This window comes from Eschrichtius robustus, chromosome 13 (genome assembly GCF_028021215.1).
Source record: "Eschrichtius robustus isolate mEscRob2 chromosome 13, mEscRob2.pri, whole genome shotgun sequence".
NCBI lineage: Eukaryota > Metazoa > Chordata > Mammalia > Artiodactyla > Eschrichtiidae > Eschrichtius > Eschrichtius robustus.
Genome location: NC_090836.1, coordinates 18,861,763 through 18,883,548, shown reverse-complemented (window position 1 = coordinate 18,883,548; position 21,786 = coordinate 18,861,763). Strand labels below are relative to the sequence as shown.

The window sequence follows — 21,786 nt, the reverse complement described above, 5'->3', positions numbered from 1 at the left end:
CATTTCTGCCGTAAACACATTCTTGAATACCCCATACGGTTAGATTATACTCCAGTGTGCCTGCTTCTCCCATCAGTTGGCTGATATGCTTTACTAAGAGGCAGTTGCGTTTATTCCCTAACCTATTTATGCCAACACTATTTGTTATTGTTATTTATTTAAATCTTATACAAATCAGTGAAATAAGTGGGATAATGAAGTTGATAATGCTATGTAAAGCATTATGGATACAGTTGCTAAAAATTGCTCTTGAATTAGATGAAGATTGTAAAGAATCTAGGATTCTCTATCCATAGTTATTTTACCAGTGATTTTAAGTTTTACCGCATTTTAAAGAAGCCCAGACTGGCAAACACAGATGATATGTTATGAGTGTGGTTTATGCAAAAAAGATGACACAGAACTGTCAACAGTGGACCCTTACTCAAAGAAGAGGCTTCAGTCTTACGATAAAAGATAGAGGAATGAATATTTATTTATATGTTTTATTTGAAAATGTTTACTGTTTGTATCATTTTTAATGATTTTCTGATCTAACCAGATTATTTGATTGAGTAATCAGATATTGGTCCTGATTGCGTTGGGGTTGAGGGAATTTCTACTATATATGATGTGAGGAGTTTAGGAAGCCAGTGAAGACCAAGTAGTACTTAAGGATGATCATTGTGGGAATCTCCAGGATGAACAGGATGGGATTCTGTACAAGGGGAGTATTAATCAAAATATATCCCAATATTAATGTGCATGTTATAAACTGTTCCGCTAAACTACATTATCATTTTGTTTATCCGGGAGCCTTTGAGGGAACAGGGATAGGAAAAGAAATTAATATTTAATGAGCATTTTCTACCAGACATTTTGCTAAGTCTCTACATACATTATCCTGTTTAATGCTTACAGCAACTCCCCTTTTCAGAGGAGGAAGCAGCTTTAAATAACAGGTTAAATAACTTTCTCAAGGTAATTTAGCTAATGAGTGGGGAAAGAGAATGTGTTTACCTTACTAGGGAATCTTGTTAAAATCCCTGATGTTCTTTAACTAAATTGTAAGGCATTCATTTAATTGCTGAATAATAAAATCTCCTTCCAATTAAATAAGGCCAAATGAACTCTGATTCTTCTTTAGTAGAAGGGGAATCACCACAATGTTGGCAGAACATACACTCTAGCCTTTTTCTTTTTCTAAAATCTTGTCTTTTGCTTGTTTGTTTAGTATAGTGTGCGGACTATCAGATTTTTACTATATCTAGAACGGACAGTTGACCAAAAAAAAAAAAAAAAAAAAAATCACAATATAGCACTACATTATAATGAGACAAAACTGAAGAGGGCTCTGAAATCATAGCTTAAGAAATGATATGCTGTTTTTGGCAATTGAGCCAAAATCCTTAAGTACATTTGGCTTTTGAATGGTTTTGAATGCTTTTATGAATCCTAACGACATTTTACTTCAAATAAAGCAGTATTTAGGTAAATTAAATGATAAGTATTTCTTTGATATTTTGAATATTGAAATGTAATGAAAACTAGATAAGTAAATGAGCAGATTTCTTCCCAGGTTTCTTTTTCCTTGTTTCATTTCTTTAACATTTGTGATTTAAAAGTAAAAAAAAAGAAAAATTACGCAAGTAATACAGTTGGCCCTTCGTATCCCTGGGTTCCACTTCCTCGGATTCAACCAACTGCAGGTAGGAAATATTTGGAAAAAAATTCCAGAAAGTTCCAAAAAGCAAAACTGGAATTTGTTGTGTGTGGCCGCTATTTACGTAGTATTCACATGGAATTTACAACTGTTTACATAGCATTTACATTGTGTTAGGTACTAAAGAGATGATTTAAAGTGTATGGGGGGTTGTGCATAGGTTATGTGCAGGTACTGTGCCATTTTATATGAGGGACTTGAGCATCCACAGATTTGGGTATCTGTGGGGTGGGGGGGTGGGTGGGAGGAGTCCTGGAACCAATACCCGTGGGTAGTGAGGGATGACTGTACATGAATAGCTCCTGTTAGAAAAGATTCAAATACTCAAGTAAAACTTGAAAGCCCCTTACTTCTTACTTACAACACTATACTGTGTTGTCTACACCCTTATCAGTCCCTTCTTCAGAGATAATTGCTGTCACTTCTTTGGCATGTATTCATCTACTCCTTCTCCCCTGCTTTAAAAAAAACAAAAAACTTTTACATATCATATTTTTGAAAACAAATGTAATCATACTTTTTATATTCTACTACTTGGTTTTTTCAGTTATTATGCCATTGACATCGTCCCCTGACAGTACATGTAATCAACTCCATTCTTTAGTAGGGAGCATGTGATTTATTTAGTCATTTTCTTGTTGGCACTAGGTTTTTGTATATCTTTTGGGAAGGGGCCATATGTGAAAGTACTTCAGGATAAATTCCCGGCAGTGAATCCAGAATTTTATAACTGAATCAAAACAGTTTTTGCCATTTGAATTTTATTTTAATTTTTGATGTTTTTGAATTTTAAATAATGCATTTAAAAAATAGGTAATATATGTGCAATGGCTCAAAATTCAAAAGGTACAGAATGAGTCAGCCTCTCATCGCTTTCCTTTAACCGATCTGTCTTGTTTCGTTTAGTGGCCGCTGTTAACATTTGTTGTATATCCTTCCAGAAATAATCTGTGCATATATAGGCATATATCATATGCCTTATAACATTTTGTCATTTTTTTCCCTCCACAAAGAATGCCGTACACACTGCTCTGCAGTAGAGGGATGTATCTTGGACATTGTTCCATACTAGTGCACGGAAAACTGCTTCGATCTTCTGTATAGCACTGCATTGTGTGGCTTTCCCATACTTAATTTAGCCAGTTCCTGATTGATGGACTTCTAGGTTATTTCCAATCTTTTGCTACTATAATGCTGCTTATATATGTCATTGCGCACCTATGTATGAATATAAAGGGTGTAGGTATTTAAAATTTTGATAAGTGTTGTCAGACTGCACTTTGTGAAGATTGTTCTAATTTGCATTCACAGCAAGAGTATGAGAGTGCCTCATTCACACTGTGTTTTCAAACTTTTTGATCTTTGCCAACCTGAGTAGTAAAAATGTCGATTTAGTTTGATTTCTCTTAGTATGAATGAGGTTTTCAGCTCTTGATATACTTAAAAGACATCTATATTTCCATTTCTTTGAATTTCCTTTGTTTGGTTGGTTTGTTGATCTTTTTCTTATTGCTTTGTAGGAACTTGTTAGAAATTGAAGAAATTAGCTGTTTGTGACATATTTGGCAAATCCTTTTTCTCAGTTTCTTATTTATCTTTGACTTTATCGTATTCCTTACCATGCAGGAACTCATTATTTTTATGTAATTTCTTAAACCTTTTCAACCCTCTGACCAAACTGCCTAGGTACCAAATGGTTGGTATCATTCCTTGATAATTCAAATTGCATGATAAAATAACTAGAAAAATGTACAGAAGATAATAACTATAGGTTTGGGTATTTTGCTTTTAGAACATTTTCTGGACTGATTAAACATTAATATCTACAAGTATTATAATACCAATAGTAGGGTTGTAGGTCAAGAAGGAAAGGAGATTTCATAGATTATCTGATTGAACCAGTATTTCCTAAGTGTCTACAACATGCAAAACTCCTTACTGGGTATCGGGATAAACCTTTAGTGAATTTTGAGGTTAGAAAAGATACTTCATGGTGATAACTGATAGAATTAGGGAAGAGCTTAGAGAGATCAAATTTAGGAGAGGGGAGACAATCTAGGAAGTAGTTTCTTAACTGTTTTGCTCTTAAGCTTCCTGACCGCTTCTCAAGTCCAGCCTGAGGTTTCACAATCTCCATTCTTTCTTAGAAGCAAGTCCCAGGGATTTAGCCTCCTTTCTGCCTTCTTCCTTTCCTTCTAATTTACGTTTGCATTTTGATTTAGTGTCTGCCAAGACTGGCTATGAAACGGTAGTCTCCCCATTCCAACCCCTTTTATTGTCCCTGAAGATAGAAACATAAAACCCTTAATGACCATAGTTTATTGCTGATCACTGTGTATGCACAGGTAAGGATTTAAAAAGTAACAAATACTGAGGAAGTGAGAAAATATGAGGATATGTTACTAAGTTCTTATAATAATGGGCTGTAGTTCTGGATTCCCTTGATGAGATGGTAAGAGTCAGCTGTCCTTTCTACCTTCTGATTATATTTTGCTGGTCCTCCACCCTTAAGACTTTCCCCTTTTGTCTGAGCTCCTGTTTAGTGAAGGCCATGTGATTACTTTCTCCACGCTGACATAATGGTCTGATTTTAATTTCCCTGTAGAGCTAGTCAAACAGAACAGTGGGTGATCCCTTGTTCCAGGTGTAGTTTATAAACTTGCCTGGATCCATCCATACTTTCTTTCCTTTTGTCTCAGGGGACAGTTGTCTTTTTTTCCCCTGCATGGTTAATCCTCCTATTCTTTAGCTGACGTTAAATTTTAATTTTATTCACATTTTTTATATTTTTATTTGAACTGTTCTTACTTGTTTTTAGGTAAAATTTGGTAATACCACCTTTAAAACAGATGTGTATCTCAAGTCCCTCAACCCTCAGTGGAACTCAGAATGGTTTAAATTTGAGGTAAGTTTTTAAATGTCAGCATTTTTGCATGTGTATTTTTGAGGTGACCCTTTTTTCCCAGGAGTGATTGGACTACGTTTTATTTCAGGTATAGTAGTTTTCCTACACCATAAAAATATTTCCTAAGAATATTGAGTTTTCAAAAAATTATGTTACAGTTCAGAAAATATCATATATGAATAGGAGAACCCAGATTAAAAAGGTATTATATTATTATATAGTAATTTTCTCTGGATTTTAGCATATACCAAAAATCACTTAAGAATAATGTACAGATTAAACATTTTTTTGAATTGTGTTAAAAATACATATCATAAATATTGCCATTTTAGCCATTTTTAAGTGTACAATACAGTAGCATTAACTGCATTCACATGCATAAATGTTGTGCAACCATCACCACTATTTCCAAAATTTTTTCATCACTCCAAAGAGAAAATACTCATTCAGCAACGACTCCCCATGCCCTCCTCTCTCCAGCCCCTCATAACCTCTAATCTACTTTCTGACTCTGAATTTGCCTATATAAGCATTTCATATAAGTAGAATCATAAGTATTTGTCCTCTTGTGTATGGCGTCTTTTACTTAGCATAATGTTTTCAAGGTTCATCCGTGTTGTGTAGCATGTATCAGAATTTCATTCCTTTTTATCGCCAAATAATATTCCATTGTATGAATATACCATATTTTGTTTATCTATCTGTTGATGTACACTTGGGTTTGTTTCTGCCTTTTGGCTGTGGTGAATAATGCTGCAGTGAACATTGGTGTACCAGTATCTGTTTGACTCCCTGTTTTCAGTTCTTTTGGGTCTATACCTAGAAGTGGAATGGCTGAGTCACATGGTAATTTCTGTGTTTAGCTTTTTAAGGAACTGCGAAACTTTTCCACAGTGGTTGCACCATCTTACATTCCTACCAGCATGTATGAGAGTTTTGGTTTTTCCATAGCCTTGTCAATACTTGTTATTTTATTTTATTTTTTTAAAAAATGTAACCCATCCTAGTAGGTCTGAAGTGGTATTCACAGTATAATTTTAATGTGCATTTTTATTATGAATGAGGTGAGTTTGACTTCCTATGGCTAAGGACCATCTGCATTCTTTTACTTTGAACTGTCTCATATTTAAACCACCTGAAGAAGGTATTTAGGTTTCGGAGGTTGACTTCACCAGACTTGATGACCAGTTTAATACAAAGAATGTAGATGTGAGGCGTTATCTAATCGGTTTTGATTTGCATTTCCCTAATGACTAATCTCTCTACCTTTGCTTAGAGATAAATCTATAAGATTTCTTTTCCTGGAAATAAGTAATCTTTTACATTTGGTATATGTATACATTTATGGTAGTGAAGATTTTTAAATTATAAGATTTAATTTTTAAGATATACTTTTTTAGGTGGATGATGAAGATTTACAAGATGAACCTCTCCAGATCACAGTTCTTGACCATGATACATATAGTGCAAATGATGCCATTGGTAAAGTGTACATTGACATTGATCCTTTACTCTACAGTGAGGCTGCAACGGTCATCTCAGGATGGTTTCCAATTTATGATACCATTCATGGTAAGCAGTTCATTTTAAGAAAATAAGTCACAGTCTTTTAATTTATCCTTAAAGACTTTTGTGCTGTGCCTGGCATTTTTAAAATACGTATCTTCCAAAGATGTGTTCTCTTTTAGTAGACATGTGGTGGTGTGTATTGTTGGTAGGACTGTAACTTTTCTGACCATAATTTGGAATAATGCCTGCGAAATTTGTACAATATAGTAAGCAAATGCATCATTTGAAAATCATCTAATATTGCTACTGTGTTTCTAAAACACATTTTAAAATGAATAATCTTGAAACTTTTCTGCTTAGAAATTCTTGAAAGGAAAGAAAATTCTTCAAAGGCTTTTTGTTGCCTAAAGCAAAGTTCTCAAAGTATGGTCTGGGGACATCTGTGGGTCCATGAGATACTTTCACAGGCTCTGTGAAGTGAGATGAGAACTGTTTTCAGGACAATACTTATATGTCATTTGCCATTTTTAGTCTCACTTTCTTACAAGTTGTACAGTGGAGTTTTCAGAGGTTTTATGATGTATGATGTTACCACACATTGAATGTAGAGCAGAAATTAGAATCTAACTACTTCATTAAGCTACACACTATAGAGATTGGCAAAAATGTAATGTAATGCCACTCTTATCACTAAAATATTTTTGTTTTTCAAATTAGTTACTTTTATAAAAAATGTTTATTTTGACATAAATCGATTTACTACTACTTTAAATGAAGTAATAAGTAAATATTTGTCTGAATTCTCAATTTAAATTTATAATATGGTAAATATTGAAGGTTTTGACCCACATAGAGAAAGACTCTTTGAGATCAATAATTTTTGAGATTGTAGAGGGGTCCTGCAATCAAAAAGTCTGAGAACCACTAGCCTAAAAATATGTCATCTCTTTAAAATGGCAGATGGACCATTATGGGCATAAGGAACTGGCAGATGCTTCTGCCTACAGTCTTGCATTTTTCTGTCTATTTTACATTTTTGACCTGGCAATTCCATTGATAGTAGTTTAGTATAAGAAGATAAGATGTTTGATGAGATTTATGTGTATTGTGACATTATTCATATTCTCTATTATTTATTGATGTTTAAAATGGTAAAATAAATTGGAAAACAGGATTTACTTAAATAAATTAGAGCATCTATAGAATGAAAATAATTAGGAAACAAAGCATTGCTGTTATGATATGTTATTTTTAAATCATTAATTATTTGCCTGATTATTTAATTATACTTTATTTTCTTAAGGTAGAAACTTGTTTTTCCTTTTGAAATTATAGGTATCCGTGGGGAAATCAATGTAGTTGTCAAAGTAGACCTCTTCAATGATTTAAATCGATTTAGGCAGTCGTCATGTGGAGTCAAATTCTTTTGCAGTAAGTAAAAATATTTTATTACTCATTTGACAGGAAATTTAATAATTGTTAAATGAGAAATCAAATTAATGTTTCAGGAGTCTAATGGAAAACCTATTATACCTTGGTCTTAATGCCAAAGAGAAAATTGCGAATTTTTCAGAAGTAATTACTGTAGCTCTGGGAACTGTTCATCTGATTTTAAAGTAAATGATATCTAATTTTTCACAAGTTCATAGAAAGTTTTTTTAGAAAAATCCAGTGGGGCATGTGTGTGCATGCGGTCATCATGACAGTGACACTGTGGCCCACAGGGAGGCTGCCTCTGGCTGTTCCCCACATGCCCCCTTCTCGAGTCTCTGTGCCAGCCTCTGCCCGCAAGAGCGTGATGAGAAGGAATCCCATTAATCATTGCTGGTTACGGTCACTTAACTCCAGTAGAAAGAGGAACAGGTGAAGATTTTGGGATCTTTTTCAGAATTTTTAAAGAAGAATCCATATATTAATGAGACAGTATTTACATAAACCTTATGTTTAGTGATATTGGGTCTGAGGTGGAGAATTGATTGTTAAAGCACTAAGTAAGATTACAGCTCTGAAGTACTTAAGAATGACTAGAAACAAGATTGAAAATAAAGGTGGAATTATTTTTCCTGCAATGCAACAAATAATTCATCCTTAGAGAAATTACATATGGGAATGCAGAGTGTACATTTGTAGGTGAACTGTGCATTTGCTACAGTCCTAACTCAAAACCCAACAATTAAGGGAATAAACCCAAACGGACCTATACAGAAAGAGTCCACAATTCATTTAGGCCACATGTTGAAAGAAAATCACTGCATTGTTAAACTAGGTATGTGTCTGCATAATATAAAACATTGTGATATGAAACAGGTGATACACTGTATCTGAACAGTAGCCTATGCTACTTTGATGTCAGCCGGTTGTCAGAGGTTAGCGACAACATAGAGGGAGAGGACTTGTCACACTTTCTCAGCCAATGAAAACAAATCCCATTAATGTCTACATTTGGGAAACAAATTTGATGAGGCTACACGTGTGGCGTATTCAGACTTAATTCAAATGGGCTCTTTAAAACCAGGCAATACAGACGTGGAGCCATTTGTGGTGGATGGACGTGTATGTCTTGCAGAAGTCTCAAATGGCTTTAAAAAGCAGAATTATTTAAAAAACATAATTACTGGACAGTAATTTATAGAGAAGATTGCAAGCTACTCATCTAATGTAGGTTTTACTATTGTACCAGTAGGTCAACAAAAGGTTAAAATAATTTTCACGTATTTGTCTTACTTTATAAAGGTTAATATTTTATTGCCTATTACATTTCTTTGAAAAGTCAGAACAAATTACTTTTGTCAAATGTGTAAAAGATCTGACTATAATTAAGCTTTGAATAACTGTCAAAAAAAGAAAAAGCCAGTGGCATTTTATGCTCGTATAGGATGCTGAAAGATAGGAGTGGAGCACTAGAGGCGGCACTGTGGTACTATCCACAGTGACTTAAGCATCTACAGGTATGGAGCCCTGCGGATGCCATGAAATATGGGTCACAATTCAACAGATCTGGGCAATTCATAGCCAGCCTGGACTAATAGGGTTGAAAACTCCTAGGTAGTTGAGTTAGTTTCAAGGCATGAATATAGTTTGGTATAGATGTTCTCACATTCTCCCCTTTTTAATAAATCCAGTGACGTTTGTTGTTCTATGTATTGAATGAGTCTGTTAAGTAGTACAGTGACTACTGAACCAATTGGCCTTATAACCATGGATTATTAGAAACTACAGGCCTGTATGACTTCTCAGATTATGTCAGAAAGGTAATGGTTTGGTTTTTAAGGCTGCAGTATGTGGTGTGCAGAACTTTTTCAAAGGGTTTCCAATAATTAGAGTGTTTTGGTATTCATTATCTGCTTTCTGATTTTTTATGTAATATCAGCTAGCTCACTTTAATTTTGACTTTTTTACACTTGGTATTGAACGCTATTTAAGATGGTCTGTAGCTGTTTTCTAAATTATAAAAATACAGTTTATATCTACTATGCTTGCTTGAGAAAGACGAGAGGCCTCATGAAGGAAAATGATTATTTCTAAGAATAAAATGGAACTTAGAAGACTGTTTGATTGAAAGTATTATTATGATTGCATTGAGGTTATCACAGTAAAAGATGTTCTTGTACTATGTATCCAAAAGGTGAGAACTTAGTTGTACATTTTTAAAAAGTTAAATTTAGCCTTGTGATAAATAGAAGCATAATAGATAATTTTTTTAACAGCGACATCTATTCCAAAGTGCTATAGAGCTGTAATAATTCACGGATTTGTAGAAGAACTTGTGGTCAACGAAGACCCAGAATATCAATGGATTGATCGAATTCGCACACCAAGGGCATCAAATGAGGCCAGACAGAGACTCATTTCTTTAATGTCAGGTATTTAAAAAATAATAATAATAACTTCATGGCTGATTGACTTAATCCTCCAAAATTCTTCACTTCCTTTTGACATGCTACTAAAACTTTACAGTGAAGACTATGAATTGTTAACTGACTGATTCCCTATCCCTGGTCCCGTCCTCCTGAACACATGTGCATTGCCATTTTATAACAAGACGAAATCTGAATCAGAAGCTTATAGTTACTTCTTAACTAAGTAGTAAAAGGAAATTGTGCTTATGAAGTGGCATAGTGGAAAGTGCCCTGAACAAGGAGGTAGGACACTGAGTTCTAGTTTTCCTCCTTGGAGTGTGTATTTGTAGTCAGAGCTTAGGTAATCTCTCTAAGGTGTTTTGTTTAAATGTTGCCTTTTCATAGTCCTTCTCTGACAACTTGTACCTCCTTTTACCCCTACTCCCCTGCCACTCTTACCCCATTACTTTATTTTCCTTTGAAGAACTTATTTCCATCTAAAGTTTGTATTTATTATGTACATATGCGTGAGTGTATATATACACTCACGCATACATACATACACACCCACACACTCTCACACAGATATATCAGATAATAAATATGTTATATTTATATTTAATAAGTACAAATGTTATATTTATAATAAATATATGTATTTAAATAGAAAATAGAAATATTTATACTTATATTAACATGTTAATTATATTTAATATTTATAAATACATAAAAATGTTATATTTATATTTAACATAATGTTACACTTAATATATTAAATAATCTATGATTTTCTGGACTCTTTCCTCTTACCACCATGTCCAGCTTTGTATTATGCAACATGCAGATAAGAGGCCGACTGTGTTTTCTTCCTTTTTTCGTAGGTGAACTGCAGAGGAAGATTGGCTTGAAAGTACTTGAAATGAGAGGAAATGCAGTTGTTGGGTACTTACAGTGTTTTGATCTGGAAGGCGAATCTGGGTTAGTGGTACGAGCCATAGGAACAGCGTGTACACTGGATAAATTAAGTAGCCCAGCAGCATTCCTTCCTGCATGTAATTCCCCGTCCAAAGAAATGAAGGAGTAAGTATGAATCGATGAATTGTTCTTATGGAGCTTTTTATCTTTTGCCTACATATTTTCATTTGATTTGAAACATTTTAGTAGAATTGTTCAACATACATTTTTTCCTGCAGCAGTTTTCTTATCAGAGATGACTATCAAAATTTGAAGCTTAAAACTATTTAGATATTCCTAATATTTTATTTATACTGTCATGAAATTCAAATTAAGTAATGTAAAATTAAACTTGTTCCACATCTTTAGACACTGTATATCTAAAGCACAAAATGAATGTTTATGCATTCTGAAGAATTTTACTTGTTGTCTGGGGAATGCTTAATACCCTATATCTGATAATCCAATTGTGCCTATTATTCGCAACACAGTATAGAAAGCAGGAAAGATTGACCTTTGCAGGGGTCTCAAACTCCAGTGTCTACAGAGGCCAAGCAGTTTATATAAATAAAACAGTTGGGTATAATGGAGAATACTGGGGACTGCATAAAACAGATGTTGGCAAACTTTTTCTGTGAAAGGCCAGATAGTTAATATTTCAAGCACTGGCCATATAGTTTTTATGTTTGTTAACCAAAAAAAGAAAAAACGAGTTTGCCGATCTTGATCTAAAGGAATTTAAACTCTTACATTTTTTTAAAAAGTATTTGTGATCCAACAGAACACTTCTGTTGGCTCCATTTGGCTAATGTGTCATAATTTGTGCCTAAGGCAGAGATTCTCAACATGGTGTTGGTGGTGCTATCAACAAAGAATGCTTGAAATGAAAATTTTCTGTCATAATGCCTGGGGTGAGGGGGATGATTCTTTTGGGGACCAGAAATGCTGACTGTCCTGCACAGCTAGGGACAACTCTGTACAACAGAGACTTGTTCCATACTAAATGCCAATAGCACTTCCATTGAGAACCATTGCTCTAGAGATTCTTCTAGATCAAGGGTCAACAAACTTTTTTGGTAAATGACCAGAATGGAAATAGCAAGGACTCAACTCTGCAGATGTTGCATGAAAGCAGCCGTCAATAGTATGCAAATAAATGAGTGTGTCTTTGTTCCGATAAAACTTATATATTTTTGAAACAGATGGCAGGATGGATTTGGCCTGTACTGTATAGTGTGCTGACCTCTGTCTTTTGTCATCAGGAGGTCAGAGTTCTGTAGTCAGAAAACCCAAAATGGTTCCCATTTCAGCAGTAGTCAAGAGAGGTTGCCTAGAAAGCAATCACAATTTGTTTTTTCAAACAGTCTATGTAAAAGTGAGATTCTTTATCTCAACTTTTTCTTTTTGTTTAATTATTCCTTTCTGCTGGCCTTTAGTTATTTGGGTTAAATTTTAGTCACAAGAGGGAGCACAGTATTACATACATTGCCTAATTTTATTTGGAAATACATTGATAAGTGAAATAATTGTTTTAAATGATTTCTTGAGTGAATTTGCTTTATCTTCCATTTAAAATCTGTCTTAAAAAAGATATGAACTGCTTTCTGCTACAGGTGAAGTCAGATTGCAGGTATAACTTTTTGAGGGATTTAGATTTTTTTTCTCTTTCCGTAGCAAATTTAAGTAAAGACCTGGGTCCCTCTTCCTTCTGCCACCCTCCAGCTTTATCTGTACTGCCTGAAGGGGCCTGGCCTTTGCAACTGTGATGTTTGAAGTTTTCCTCTTTTCACTGAATTACTTAGTGGAAAGAAAGCTGCAGTACCTGTTGGTGCCTTAAAGTGATATATGGATGGTAGGGGAATACATTTCGCCTTCATTCAGGAAGAGCTCCATTAATGTAAATCTGAGCTTGTCTAAGTTTTCTTTTTCTAATTTTGTTGTAGCCATTTGCCTTAAGTTGTCAGTTATTCACACCATGAAGAATTTAAGTGGCTTCATTAAGATTTTCTAATGGCATCTTACTGCATAAGTCATGTTATTTAAAAAAACAAAAACAAAAACCAGCTTCTTTGTATTTTTGTTAATCAATTCGGGCGCTAGTTTAAAATTGTTTTATGAGTCACCTGATTATAATTATTTTGGTATTTAATTTTAACATTGTTGATTCTAGACAGGGATTTGTTAAAGGTAGTTTGGATTATGTTCTTGCCTGAATAGATTTAACGTTAGAAATACCACTAGGGTATTCTTGTAAGGCAACCGTTCATGCAAGGAGAGTGATATGAAGTAGGACTCAAAGAATACATTATGGTGATGCTCTTCTCCATTGTGCTTGGATTTTAATTTGATGTCATAATTTGAACATTTAATGATGTTCATTTTATTTTACTTTTATTAATGGTGTGTTCTGCTCCATCAGTTTGTGTTTTCCTTTTAGGTATTTAGTGTATTACGGAGTATAAAGCTCTTTGGTGTTTCCTAGCTGAACTATCTTGATGGTAGAAAGTGCATTTAAATATGGTTTATTGATTCTCTACTTTAAAAAAAAGTACTTTCTAGGAGACATTAGTCATCGTTTCTCCTCTGTACGGCACTGATTCTTAGACTTTTTAACTCCGTTATCCACTTACTTCAACAGAGAAAGAAAAAACAAAAATAAAACCTCACCCAGTTGCTTGTGTAGAAATTGGTCACCAATGAGATATTTGATTTTTACCAGTTAAACACTTTAAAAATTTAAATTAGCAACAAAAGCAGAAACATTTGTCCTATAGTAAAAGCAGTGATATTTTCAGAAAGTAGATGGTCTTTAAAAGACCATTATTGCCAGTTAACGAAAACTCATGTTTGGATCTTGATAAATTGTGATTATTGGGAATGTTCACTGGGCAGCGGAAAAGGAAAAAAGGCCAGGAAAAGTTGGGCTCTCGATTACTTTTAATTTGAATTCTAAAATATGGGAGTATGGTAGTTTTTCAGAGTGTAGTCACTTAATTCATTTCCCCTCATTGTGTGTAAGGGAAGGCATTGCACAATGAAATAGTTGCTAATATGAAGTCCAGGATTCTTAATTATATAATATACCTTTTTTTCCCCATCCACTATAACTATGCTCTTTCAGCTGAATTTCTTTGTGAAAATTTTAAGTGCTATAGATGAATATATATCTGTGTATCTGGTCTAAGTATCCTTTACACGTGCATAGATGTGATCTATTGCAGGATATTAGTTGATATCTTAACACAATTTCAATTTAGAATGTAGTTTAACTAAATTCTGTTTAAGTTTAATAATCTATTCTGTTTGAAAGCTACACAAAAGTCATTATATTGCTTAATTAATGTTTTTTTTTTTTAAAGTGGTGTCCCTTTGCTTTGTTTTGTCCCCAGTGTAACATGGTTTTAAGCTATATACTTGGGGTGCTGAAATATGGAATAATTGGATCTACTCATTCATTCAATTCACTCATTTCTCTTTATGCTGTCATTTTTCATATTCTTATGTAACTCTGTCTTGATATGCTAGACAGAAACAGTTCTGTTAGTTAAACTTCCTTTGTAGAAAAATATAATTAATTATATCAGCAGTTATTCATATCTCACTCTCAAAGTAGTATAAGAACATCATATTTGGCTTTTCATTTTTATGTGTGTTTTCTTCCTGAAATATTGTTTAGTAAGCTCTGTGGTGATCAAAATAATAGCAAACATTTTAAAGTAACTGAAAATCCAAATTTTCATCTTTTTCTTATTTAATTCCACTGGCAGTTCTGCTTGCTATTTTTCTTATTCACATTCCTAATTTATTAATCTGATTCTTTGTAACTATTTCTTAACAAATTAATATTTAGCTCTTTTTTATCTCAACTTGTTTTGTGCATGCTAGGGATTAAAAAATAATTCCTCTACCCTAACTAAAAGCTCCTTTGAAATTATTTTAACATAACTTTGCTATCTCTTGTATGTATTGTTTTCTTTTCTTCCACTTTGACCACAAATTCCCTCAGGTCTCCGCTGGTTCATCCTCCAAGCCATGGATGCCGCTCGACTCACAACAGCCCAATTCACACTGCTACTGGCTCACGACTTACTCAGAACTTCTCTGTGTCTGTTCCCACTCTCATCTATACTGGTACGAGACTGCTCAGACTCCAGAGCTGGGGAAGCAGGCCACGGGCAGAGTGGCTGCAGAGGGCAGGCAGGCAGGTAGCGTAGGCAGGTACCACGAGTCTTTGCTTCCTCCTTTTCTCACTCGTAGTCCAGCGGCACTGAAGAAATCCTGTATTTAGCCGCCGCAGAGGCTCTAACTACATGGAAGTGAAAGTGTTCTTCCAGCTTCCAAAGTCTCTTCCATAGATCCTCTAAGAACCCTATCTTGTATATGTATACTGTGAGTTTTTAGGAGAATCCTCCAGTATGTGTTTTTGCCATTATTTCTGCAGTTGGTTAGAAATAAAATTGATGATTGGACTCTAAGTGAAATAGCTGCCAAAGCTTCTGATTTGCTTATTTTCTTTATGTACAAAACTTGTTACAGTAGGGTCTGTTTCATTCTGTGGAAGAGAGCTGTTGGAAAACAGGTAAGCGACTCTTCTGCATAAAATGCAATGTTTCTGTGTAGCCTATATTGATTTTCCACTCTGCTGTGTTTTTAGCTGTGGCACTCTTGATGCAATAGGATAAGGAAACATGTTTTTCTTTTCAAGATATCTGTGTGTGCAAATATAAAAAATATTGTGAATATTTACACACACCATTTGCTGTCATCATTTTTTCTTTTGTAATTTAAAAAAGCATTGTTTGTTTGAAAATATTTTTATTCATGTATTTATTCTTTATTTCTTTTTATGTTTTTTTACCCCCTTAGTCTGCCATTTCATGCTTTTTGGCTTTTTTACTTGGCTTATTAACTGTTTCAATGCAGATAATTACTTATCTGGAGAATGATGAATGGTTAAACAGCAATTGGATGTCTTTGGCCTCATACCCAGCTCCACACTTAAGAAATGACTGCTGGCCCTGCCCCAATACTTTCCTGGTGTTTAGATCATGCTGCCTCCGTCAAGTCCTTTGGCACATGATTACTTAATATTTCTCCACCTTCTTCTGGCAGGATTCCCTTCAATGAAGATCCCAATCCCAACACTCACTCATCAGGACCCTCAACCCCTCTGAAAAACCAAACTTATTCCTTTTCACCTTCCAAGTCCTACAGTCGACAGTCCTCTTCTTCTGACACAGATTTGAGTTTGACACCCAAAACTGGTAAGGCACTTCCACTCACTTTTTCTCTTTTTCTTTTTTTCCCAGATTTGTTTATGTTCCTTATCAGCTTTCCATCCAAGCCTTTCTTCCTGTTTTTGGCATTTAAGTTAAAAGATAATGTGAATACTGATCATTTTCAGTTACTACAATTAAAATGTGAAAATTTTGTGTAGTTCAGAAGTTATCCTGTTCAGAGAGTGACATTTTGTTGATTTAATCATAGTGTAGATAAGAAGGCCAGGATTTATTTTTGCATGTAGTCATTTTCTATTTCATGCTCAAATTAAGAGGAATAACATCGTAAAGCATTTGGATAGAAAGTAACACTAGTAGCTTGCAATCCAATTCCTCATGCAGTATAAGCATTTTTGAATTCATTGTTTCTATTTTGGGATTTAATTCTAAGATTTTATTATGAAAAAAATCTTATAGCTGATATGGTTATTTTGGAGTACATATATCTGTTTATTAGCTTATTATTTAAAATATTTGGTTTTGCTAGTCTTACTCTCTAGGTTAGAAAATAGCATTTTTGCTTTACTTATTCTTGCATATTTGCCAGTGTATGAAATTTATAATTTTTCCCTCTCCTATCTGTATTTTGTTAATCTCTGAGTTTTTGTGAATATGTTTTATGATAAAAACTGATTAAAAAATCAAATTAGTTTCTTACTCCTTAAAATAGAATTAGCTTACTTAAATCATTGAATTATTATTCTTAAGAAAAATAAAAAATAAATAAAACATTTAAAAGTTAATAGTTTGCAATTTTTGCAAATAGCATTTTTGTCTGGGAGTTTCCTTGCCATATTGATGAAAACATTTTGCCTAGTTTATTTGCATTATTTTTAATTTATCATCTTTAATAACTTTATTTTTGTGTTAGACAAGAGATTTAGAAAATGACCCCAGATTTTATGAAAACAATGAAAAGAACCAGCACTGCTTCCAAAGTAAAGAAAGGGCATTTTAAAAAATCCTATAGACATAATATCTATTTTTATAAATATAGTCACAAAATGTAAAGAAGATAATTATTAACACCTAATTCTTTGAAAATAATTGCTTTATTTTTACATGTATAATTATAAATAACAACTTAAAATAATGTGATATTTGATAGTAATGGATGCTTTGGAATATGGCACCTTCACCATATTTCTGTCATAAAAACTGAACCATTGAAATTGTAGTGAAGTGGGTTTTTTTGTTTTGTTTTGTTTTTAAATAAAGACTGAGATTCTGGCCTTGAAATTCATAACAATGAAAACAATAAAGACCTAGGATAGCATTTGAAGAGTAAGTTTTCTTAAAATATTTTTGAGGCTTTGTCCACTGGTTGTTTGTTTATTTGTGTATTCCAGGTCACTTTTCAGTATTTCTTATCTTCCCTTTTTTTGCCATACTACAGACACATTTTGAAAGTATTTCCTTGGTCTTTCTGTTTCTTTTTTTTCATTCTCCAGAAAAGCCAAGTCTAAAGAAGATTGTCAAGTAATAAATTAACTGAACGAGACTTCTCTTCCCTTAGCTTTCTAGTAGGCAATCAATTGTACTATCAATGAAAACTTTTTTGCATTTTATTTTCTAGCTCCAAATTTTTAGTTTTTAAAAATTAACTTACAAAAGAGGTATTATTCTCATGTATTTCAATATTTATAAGCTGTTGCTAAATTAATCATTTTGTTTTCCTATAACTATTCAGTACCTCAGTTGCATATTTATAGGATATTAACAGTTTTTAGTTGTTTGGCCTTATCATGGGTCCCAAAAAAATCTTTGAATACTCCTGAGGAGCATTCCTATTTCTCATGGAGATTTAAAGTGGCAAAATTATGAATGTTCTAAAATTTCTAGAGCTGTAGTTCAGCATGTATTTCATGATAGATTAGTTGTTTATGATTGATTTATTATAGGTAAATTGGAGAGCCAAAAAGAGAACGGAATAAAGTTAATAAAACTTAGACTGAGAAAGTTGTTTTTCTGTTTGTAGTTAAAGCTCTCACCCACCTTCAGATGGGTCTTCAGATGGGTTTTTAAAAAATTTCATATTGATTTAAATATTTTTGTAGAGTCTAATTTTTGACATTTTACAAGGTTTTATTTTCATTTTTTTTTTTCAAGTATTCAACTAGTAGGAGTGGAATTTTAGAATGCTGGTGTTAGGATATTGATGTGACACCTGACTCAAGCCAGTTTTTACTTTTTTTGGTCAGGCTTTTTGCCATGTATGTTTTTTGTGATCCAGAGGGTATTTCTTTGGCTCTTAGGTACTCAAATCTTTGTAAATATAAACAGTACTGTGATAGGACTTGTGTATTTAAAATTTTAGAGGAAAAAGAAAATCATTAATGTACATCTCAAAGATGGACAGAAAAAAGTTAATATTTTATTTATTTAAACTTAATAATGGCGACTATCTGCTTAATGTGGTAGCAAGTGTTGATTTTTTTTGAATGGGTATTCAATTCAAATACTCATAAGTGGTATGATTTAGTTAATAACATTTGAAGAACTATACTTTGACCACTTTAAATAAGTTTTTATATTTGAGACAACAAATTTCTGGCTTTAAAAAATGTGGTACATTTTAGCTTTACACAGTCTTAAGCAAAAAATGGCAGGAAAGTCAGCTAAAAGTAATTAGAATGGCATAAAATCCTATGTTAGTGATTTAAAAAATTTTAATGAGGGCAGAGTTTGTAAAGGTTTTGTTGGGTTTTAGACTCTGCCTTTTATTTATATTATGTTGAATAGATGATCTTGCTGATGACTTCATATGCTTAATTGATTTGTGTATGCATTTTACAGTTCATTTCTACTGTTATGTTTTGCTTCATCATTGCTTTCCTTATCCTGCATTTTCTGGTCATCTTCTGAACCTGCAACTTTTCTCTGCTACTTTCCTCCACAGCACCTTACCCACAGGGGGCTAGGATTTACCTGTGTCCCAGCTCCCCCTCTCTCTCTTGTGGTTCCCTTCATCTTAAAAAGTCCTGTCTTCTCCTCTCGGAATCTAGCCTTCCCCCTCATCCTTCTAGCCTTGTCAGCCCAGTTCTGAGGAAAAGTGTTTCTTTCAGTGAAGAGCTGTTCCTGGCTGCTTCTGGTAGGATCATATTATGTCAGCTTTTTAATCCCTTTATTTTAAATCATCTTTGAAAAAAATTATTTCATACCATATAGAAGTATTGGGTGTTTTACACAGGATGTACTTCTTATTTTTCTTATTGGCAGAGTTTAATGGTTAGAATTATTATGAGGACATGATTGAGGATTACTTGATGGATAATTATGAATATTCTGCTAAAAGAATTTTATGTATTAAAAAATTATATGTCTAAGGACACATAGATCTGCATATTTCCAATAATTATTGGATTCTCATTACCAGAGTTTCTGTTTTAGATGCTTTACTTTCTTTCCCTTCACACCAACTCCATTCATGTTGGACCTATACCATCATGTTGCTAAACCATATGGTTACATTAGTAAATTATTCTGTTTGAATCAGTTTAAGTCTCATTTTGGTGGTATTCTTTCATTTTCTTTTTTTTCTGTCCATTGCATTAATTTTCAAGTTATTCTGCTCTATTTTCTGATATTTCATTTATCTCTACAAAATTACGTTTTATTTTATGGCTTTCAATATGCTTCATATAAAGATCTTAGTTTCATTTCTGTGTTTAGTATTGTATAGTCTCTAAAAATTATGTTTAGGTTACTACAAGAAAAATACATTTCTTTTTTATTTTTAAAGAACAGAATGGGACTATACACATGCTAACTTTTGTTTCCTTATCCAAGAACAGCTAAAAATATAAAAGTAAATTAGTTCCTTTTTTAAGTCATCGTAGTAAATCTGCCTGCATGTATCTTCAGTTTTAAAAGGTGGGACTAAACTATTAACTCTAGTTTGTAGACTACTGGCTTCTCACCTGTCCCCTGCTTTCTATAATTCTTTGACCATAATTGGTCTATTAGTATTATCAAAAGAATAAACTAAGATAGGGAAAGAAATTTAAAATTAAGCCTTTAAAAAAATACATCTAAGAGCTTGGGAAATGTAATTCTTTCATCCATGACTGTGTACATTTGTGAGGTGTCTATTATATGTCTCTGGTTTTTTAAAAAAACTATGTTAATTTTTGCAGACAAGTGTTGAAAACTATGATATGAATATTAATACTGTTTTGTCATGAATGTTATGTTTAGGAATGGGAAATTATCAGAAAATAGATTGACTATATTTCAAAATTGCCTGAAATTCATGCTCTTTAGAGAATTTTGGAATATTTTAAATAAGCCCAATTAGTGCTTTTTCTCTCTGTATATTTACTTTTAAACAAACATTTAATTTTCTCTTATTTCTTTTAGTACTCTTAAATTGTTAGCATGGTATAAATAATTGGTATTATATTGATTATTTTTTATTAGAAGATTCAACTTTTAAAATTGAATATTATATAAAAATTTATCACCTTAATATAATTTTATAAATGATTTTTAGAACAAATTAAGTCCAAAGCTTGCTGTGATCAGTAGGACTTTGGCATCTTGCTTCTAAAGAAAACCTTGTGAATAAAAAAAGTAAAATATGTGCTTAGTTGCCATCACAAATACTTTAAATGTTTGGATTGTTTTTAACAGATTTTGACTCATGATATTTATGAAGATGAATGCAATTAAACTGTCTGTTTCTCTAGTTGTTTTTTGGTTGTTATTTATGTACTGATGTTCTGTAGGAATGGGAAGTGGTAGTGCTGGAAAAGAAGGGGGGCCCTTTAAAGCTCTTTTAAGACAACAGACTCAGTCAGCATTGGAACAGAGGGTAAGAGTCACTCAACATTCTTTATTCTTACACTGTTAATATGATTTTATTATCATGCTTCCATGTACTTATAACTTATTTTTATAAACTAGTTTTGGTCACGTATCTATAATACTATAATTTCAATCCAAAATATATTTAAGGTATCAGAGTAATTCATTTATGAATAATTACTTTTAATTTGGAATAATTCTATAAATATTTTTGTTTTGTCTTCCAATATTATATTAGAAATAATCTATTTGGAAATATCCATTGAATGATGAAATCATTTCTGATTTTACATTAAAGTTATAATATGTAAAGGAAAATAGGTAATTTCCTAGAAAAAATTTTATTGATGTTATATTAAAAATAATTCTTTAGTATATTAATATATTTATTTTCTGAGATGATTTTTATCACTGGCCAATGTCTTTGGGGTTAAGAAATGCAGATTCCATATTTCTACAGATTAACATAGATAATGTGGTTGTTCAGTATGTGAATACATCACTTTTAATTACTATAAATTTGTTTTATTAAATATGTTGTATGGAACAATGAATAGTTAAAGTTTTGGGATGATTTTCTCTTTTTATTTTTTTGTATAAACTTCATTGCTAAGGGAGGATCACCTCATAGGTTCTGTAGAAGGCGGGTATGTTTCTGAACCTGTGTGAGAGCCTATTTCGTGTATCGGTAGCTTTTGTAGTTTTAATCTTGATCATTTAAATTTTATTTAAGCTGTTAACAAATGTTGCCAGCTTTTTTTCTTTTCATAATGCAAAGTTTTTTTTTTCAAT

The 21,786-nt window shown here is 32.9% G+C and overlaps 1 protein-coding gene and 1 pseudogene across 3 annotated transcripts in view; both read left to right on the top strand.

Moving 5' to 3' along the window:
• C2CD5 (C2 calcium dependent domain containing 5) overlaps nt 1–21,786 on the top strand; it is an 81,393-nt gene that overhangs the window by 6,194 nt on the left and 53,413 nt on the right. For all 3 annotated transcript variants that reach the window (XM_068559943.1, XM_068559942.1, XM_068559941.1), the window contains exons 3-9: nt 4,521–4,607; nt 6,008–6,179; nt 7,452–7,547; nt 9,824–9,979; nt 10,837–11,035; nt 16,022–16,173; nt 20,916–21,001. In XM_068559943.1, the coding sequence (XP_068416044.1) occupies nt 4,521–4,607; nt 6,008–6,179; nt 7,452–7,547; nt 9,824–9,979; nt 10,837–11,035; nt 16,022–16,173; nt 20,916–21,001 (948 nt within the window). The remainder of the gene's footprint in view (nt 1–4,520; nt 4,608–6,007; nt 6,180–7,451; nt 7,548–9,823; nt 9,980–10,836; nt 11,036–16,021; nt 16,174–20,915; nt 21,002–21,786) is intronic.
• On the top strand, nt 7,816–8,741 carry LOC137775133 (leucine-rich repeat-containing protein 34-like; annotated as a pseudogene).